The sequence below is a fragment of the Myotis brandtii genome, unplaced genomic scaffold (genome assembly GCF_000412655.1).
Source record: "Myotis brandtii unplaced genomic scaffold, ASM41265v1 scaffold411, whole genome shotgun sequence".
Classification (NCBI taxonomy): Eukaryota; Metazoa; Chordata; class Mammalia; order Chiroptera; family Vespertilionidae; genus Myotis; species Myotis brandtii.
Window position 1 is genome coordinate 1,652,874 of NW_005365804.1, and position 5,711 is coordinate 1,658,584.

Here is a 5,711-nt window from a genome sequence, read left to right on the forward strand (position 1 = left end):
AATTCAGAAAATCAAAATAACCTGTCCATTGTTAAACAAAGCAAATAGGTACCATACTTCATTCCCCACTGGTTTTATGTACATGAGTCAAATCATGAACTCATCTTCATTAGTTAGGGGATTGTTCCTAAAATCCATATTTCAAATTTTTATCACTGTTACTTTCCTTCCTTGTTTTCCCCACAGTCCTAAATTCCCTCGCACCCTATTTTTACTTTCTATTTTCAAGTCAGCTCATTCTGGTTTAATTCCTTTATTGGAAAAGGAAAACCCGTGTCACTCACTCAGACGGGAAACTGGCATCACGTGCCACACACAGGCCATAAGCGTAAGAACACACGAGAGCAAAATCCCAGCATTAAAGCCCAGCCAGAGACTGACACCCGCCGAGGGCTCTCTCTCTCTTAAAAAGGGAGCTTAGTGTTGAGAAGTGTTAAACACCCGCTAACACACCACCGAGAGCTCCTCCTGGTCGTAGACACACGGAATCGTGACCTCACGAAGGAGTCAACGAACTTGAAGGAGTCAATGAACTTGAACACTGACTCTGCTATCTTCCCAACTTCCTAAAAATCACCCCACCCCGGTCAGGGTCCTACATTTTGGAAACCTCTGACTTGGAAACTATCGCTGGGCTAGGACAGGAGTCAAAAACTACAGCTAAGCCCGGCTGGCGTGGCTCAGTGGTTGAGCATCAACCTATGAACCAGGAGGTCACGGTTAGATTCCTGGTCAGGGCACACGCCTGGGTTGTGGGCTCGATCCCCAGTAGGGGGCGTGCAGGAGGCAGCCAATCAACGATTCTCTCTCATTATTGATGTTTCTATCTCTCTCTCCCTCTCTGAAATCCATAAAAATATATTTTAAAAAAAGACTCAACCAATGAATGCATAAATAAGTGGAACAATAAGTCGATGTCTCTCTCTTTCTTCTTCTTCTCCTCCTTCTCCTCCTCATCCTGCTCCTCCTCCTCCTCCTCTAAAGAATGTGCTTTCAGAAGCTCAACAAATATCAGCTGTTCTGCTTCTTAGTTCACAGCTGAGGTGCAGCCAGAAGGGTCTGGTCCAAGGGCTCTGAGGAGCCAGTGGCAGAAATGTCATCTCTGCACTCAGAGGTCACCCTCCCATCAGCCTGCCTCCACGCAATATCTGCCCCCCTCAGCCCGCAACCACAGAGCACTGGTCCCGGAGTCAGCAGGGGGGCACTGGCACACGTGACACCCATGCCTGACAGGTCGCCTCATGTAATCCTTGCAAGCGCCCTGCAGCACGGGGTCTCCCGTCTCCAGCAGCAGGAGCCGAGGATCAGAGAGGTCAAGGAACTTGCCCCAAGTGCCTGGCCTCGTGGAGCTGGGATTAAAGCCTGGTGGGCGGTGATGAAGTCCCTTTCCTCCAGCTCTCAGTTCTGGGCCAGTCTGACGTGTACCCCTTTGCCCTTGACAAGGCCCACCCTCTCTGGAGCCTTGCTTCCTTTTTAAATTATTTTTTTATTGATTTTTTTTTTTTTTTTTAGAGAGACATCAATTTGTTGTTCCACTTATTGATGCATTCATGGGTTGGTTCTTGTATGGGCCCTGACCAGGGATCGAACCCACAACTTTGGCATATCGAGGCAATGCTCTAACCCAGTGGTCGGCAAACTGCGGCTCGCGAGCCACATGCGGCTCTTTGGCCCCTTGAGTGTGGCCACGAAGCTTCAATCGCACTGTACGTGCGCGCCTGCACGGGGCATTTTGCGGAAGAGCCACACTCAAGGGGCCGCAGTTTGCCGACCACTGCTCTAACCAACTGAGCTACCTGTCCAGGCTGGAGCCCAGCTTCTTCACGTTGGAGGAAACAAGTCCCCTTGCAGGTCCTTCTGGGGGAGCGCTCTGCACAGTCTCTGCTGTCTGTCCTCTCGCCACCAGGAGGCAGGTCTGGTCCCACTACCCACTGGCTGCCAGGGCACCGCCCTGGGACTTACCCACAGCGCCCGCCTTTCTGCTCCTCGCTGGACTTGAAGTGCAGGGTGGCATCATGCAAGGACCTGGAGCACATGGTACCTGGGTCAGCCCCCTGGCCACAGCCTCGGATGCCCCCCGGAGGCACCCCTCCTCCAGGAGCCCAGCCTCTGACGTGGGTCCTACTGCCCCCATCCTACCCCTCACATCCACCGGGCTTCAGGCACAGCCCCCAAGACCAGCCCCATTGACACTGGGCAATGCCCACCTGAGATCCACCTTCTCAACTCGTGGGCACAGGCTGAGGAGCTGAGCCAGCAGGAAGGGGCTCCCCAGGGACAGTGGCGTCTGGCTCAGCCTGAGGAGGGAAGGGGCGACCCCAAGTCAGCAAGTCGGAGCCGGGCAGGCTCAGCGGGCAAGGAGCCGGGACAGGCTGGCGGGCAGGAACCGGGGGCGGGGAGGGCAGCACCGCAATGAGGAAGCGGGGTCTCAAGACGGACACATAGGGGCTTGGCGTCAAGCAGACTGGGGTTTGAGCCCCCGCTCTGCTTACTGGCTGTGTGTCCCTGCGTGAGTCATTCAGGCTCTCTGAGCCTCAGTTTCCCTACATGGACAACAGGCCTCTACTCATGGGCTACCTTCCTCTGCAGGTGTCCTGAGGATTTAATTACATTGAGTGTGGGCACTGCCTAACCGATACCTAAGCTCCCTATTATTATACTAGAGGCCTGGTGCACGAAATTTGTGCAAGAGTAGGCCTTCCTTCCCCCGGCTGCCGGCACCGGCTTCCCTCTGGCACCCGGGACCCGGGCTTCCCTCGCAGCCCCGGCTTCGTCTGGAAGGACGTCCGGTCTAATTAGCATATTACACTTTTATTATTATAGATTTCTCCCTCAAGCAAGACTTAACAGGCGAGTCTTGGTGGCAGGGAGCAGGATGCGGTGTGTCCAGCACCCCAAGCAGGCCCCCCACCCCCGGCTGTGTCTCCAGCACCCCAAACAGCTCCTGGCCCACAGCAGTGCACAAGCACTATGACTGAGTAATATACAAAGTGTAAGACCCGGGGACAGTCAGGCTGGCCACCTGGCTCCAAAGACAGACGCTGTGTGACTTGGGCATAGAGACGTCCCTCTCTGGTCTGAAGTTTTGCACCTGTTCATTTTAACCCGCCACCCTCTGTGTCCAAAGGAGCCTGCCTGACCCGTTCTCTCCTGAGGGTAGGACCAGAGTGGGTGCTGTGGGGGTTGACGTGAGCTTTGCTGAATTTGCCCAACTCTGGAAAGCCGCCGTCTCCTCCCTCCCTCCCTCCCTCCCACAGGACTCAGGAGGTTGGAGAGCCTGGGTGTTTGTGAGCCGGCTCAGGTGTCTGGGAGCCTTAGCATTAGAACTTAGGTTGCTGTTATGAATGACACGATTTATTTTCCATCTCTGCTGCAGCTTCTCCCACCCGCTAGAAGAGAGAAAGTAAATCCTTTTTAAATTCTAACCAGTCGGAGCTGAAACTAGAAAACAGAATTTTAAATACTTTAAGGGAGGCCGCTCCAGTTCCCTTTTCTGAACGTGCACGGTGACCTTTAAAAAGTGGTGTGGCGTGAGCATGACCTGCCTCTGGAGAGTCCCTTTTGAGAAGCAGGTGACTTCTGTGGGTGGGGAGTAGTCCCATAGCCCACCTGTCACAGGCCTGTCATTCTTCAAGGTGCTTTGAAACAACTGTCTTGTTTGAGTCCCATCCCTGGGGGAATATTAATCCCATTTGTCAGATGTGGAAACTGAGGCCCAGAGGGGTCAAATAACACCCCCGAAGGTGGATAAAGTCTAAGGAAAGAGCTGCAAGTAGACTCGAGCTCCCAGTTGTGACAGATACAATGATGACACCGCTCAGGAGAAGGAGGGCGGGGGAGGGAGGGGGTGGCTTTGCACAGAAAACTGGGGGAAACACTTACTGCAGGAGGCTCAGCTGGGGGAGCCGGGGCAGGTGCCCCAGCAGGGTGTCCAGGCTCTGGTCACCCAGCACCACGCAGGACAATCTGTGAGACAGAACATCTGAATGATGTGGGGAAGCCTTGGGGACAGCTAGGAGCGTGGCCACGCAGCCAGAGCCGGGCCCCAAACGTTCCCTCTGAGCACCAGGTCCCTGGGTGATCACGGCGGCTAGAGGGAGAGGAAGGGCATATGCGATGGGAAATGCTGGGTTATGCCAGACTCGTGTTCTTTGACTTCTAGGAAGAGTGCTTTTTGCAGTACTGGCTGCAGTGCTAATAATAATAATAACAACAGCAACAACAACAATAATAATAAATCGAACCAAAACAAAAAATACTGGGAGCAGCCTGCATGTCTATCTAGATTCTGGCATTGGTGTGTGTGTGTGTGTGCTGCCGTGTGTGTGTGTGTGTGTGTGTGTCTGAATAATTTGTGGCACAAGCCAACTGTGGAGGGTTAGTATCAAAAGGCACGACTATGCAAACACCGTGTGAGAAACACAAGCCATCAGGGACAACGAAACATTGATGGGATATTTGATGATTTTAATAGGTCATAAAATAATGTTGCTATTTTAGGGTCCAATGACGTTGACTACATTTAGTTGTAAATCCTAGCTCTAGAACGCTCTCCCTCTGGCTCTCCCTCTCCCTCTTCCTCTAAGAGACCTTCCCCTCGGATAATCAGCCACATCCGAGGCAGCAGAAACCAGGCCTGGGTAATGGTCCGGCTAAAATCACATCTTGACCTGCTAAGTTTCGGCTCCTGAGCCCGAAGGTGGAACAGACCCCCCGGCTACTTTCCCATGAGACCAGACAGAGGGACCCTGGGAAACACCTCACAGCTGAGCTCAACACCCAGAGAAATGACTCATGACCTCATCTCCGCCCGCCAGCCAGCTCCCAGCACAGCCCCACCCCTAACGCCCCCGTCCTGGGATTTTGTCCCACAGGGTCTGCAACCCACACACCACGGGGCAGTTCTGCTTCTGAGCTTAGCCTCCGTTCTCCTGGAGGGGCACTCGGAATAAAACAGCCCATCTCTCTCCCCTGCGGTCCTCGGGGTCAGTATTTGGCTCTGCTAGCACCGGATGGACAAACCCTTTCTGTTCTATAACAATGGGTTTTGTAAAAAAAAAAAAAAAATAGAGAGCAGGTCCGGTGTGGCTCAGTAGTTGAGCATCAACCTATGAACCAGGAGGTCACCGTTCAATTCCCGGTCAGGGCACATGCCCGGGTTGCGGGCTCCATCCCCAGTGTGGGGCGTGCAGGAGGCAGCTGACCAATGACTCTCTCTCATCATTGCTGTTTCTAGCTCTCTGTCCCTCTCCCTTCCTCTCTGAAATCAATAAAAATACATTTTTAAAAAATGAGGTGTTGGGGGTGCATGCGTGTGCCCCTGTGTGCGCTGGGCCACGGAGTGATGACTTCCGGAGGTAGGTAGAGGGGAACTAGGCTCCACCACACGACTCTCTCCGATTGTATATGTGCTTGGTAGTCTCCATAACGAAAGTGTTTTCATTACTGAGGCTTCTAGCAATGGGCCAGGGAACTCTCAGGGGGTTTGGCTGTGAGGTCCGGTGGGAAGGAACCAGAAAAGATTCACCCCCACACCCCCAGATGACAGGGTAGATTCCCGCATCTGTGGCTGCGTCCTCCTTACTGACCTGACTTCCAGAGGCCCCGGGCACGTCTCCAGAGCCTCGCAGAGGTGGGTGAGGCTCAGCGCCTCCAGGCGACACTCCCTGAGGCTGAAAAGGAGCAGCAGGCAGGGCAGGGGGTCAGAGAAG

General features: G+C 53.7%; 1 protein-coding gene across 1 annotated transcript in view; it reads right to left on the bottom strand.

Annotated features, from left to right (window-relative positions):
- NLRC5 (NLR family, CARD domain containing 5) overlaps window positions 1–5,711 on the bottom strand; it is a 99,764-nt gene that overhangs the window by 35,393 nt on the left and 58,660 nt on the right. Inside the window, exons 24-27 of the mRNA XM_014545525.1 lie at window positions 5,589–5,672; window positions 3,883–3,966; window positions 2,208–2,297; window positions 1,963–2,025 (exon numbers count right to left, since the gene is read on the bottom strand). Of these exons, the coding sequence (XP_014401011.1) occupies window positions 1,963–2,025; window positions 2,208–2,297; window positions 3,883–3,966; window positions 5,589–5,672 (321 nt within the window). The remainder of the gene's footprint in view (window positions 1–1,962; window positions 2,026–2,207; window positions 2,298–3,882; window positions 3,967–5,588; window positions 5,673–5,711) is intronic.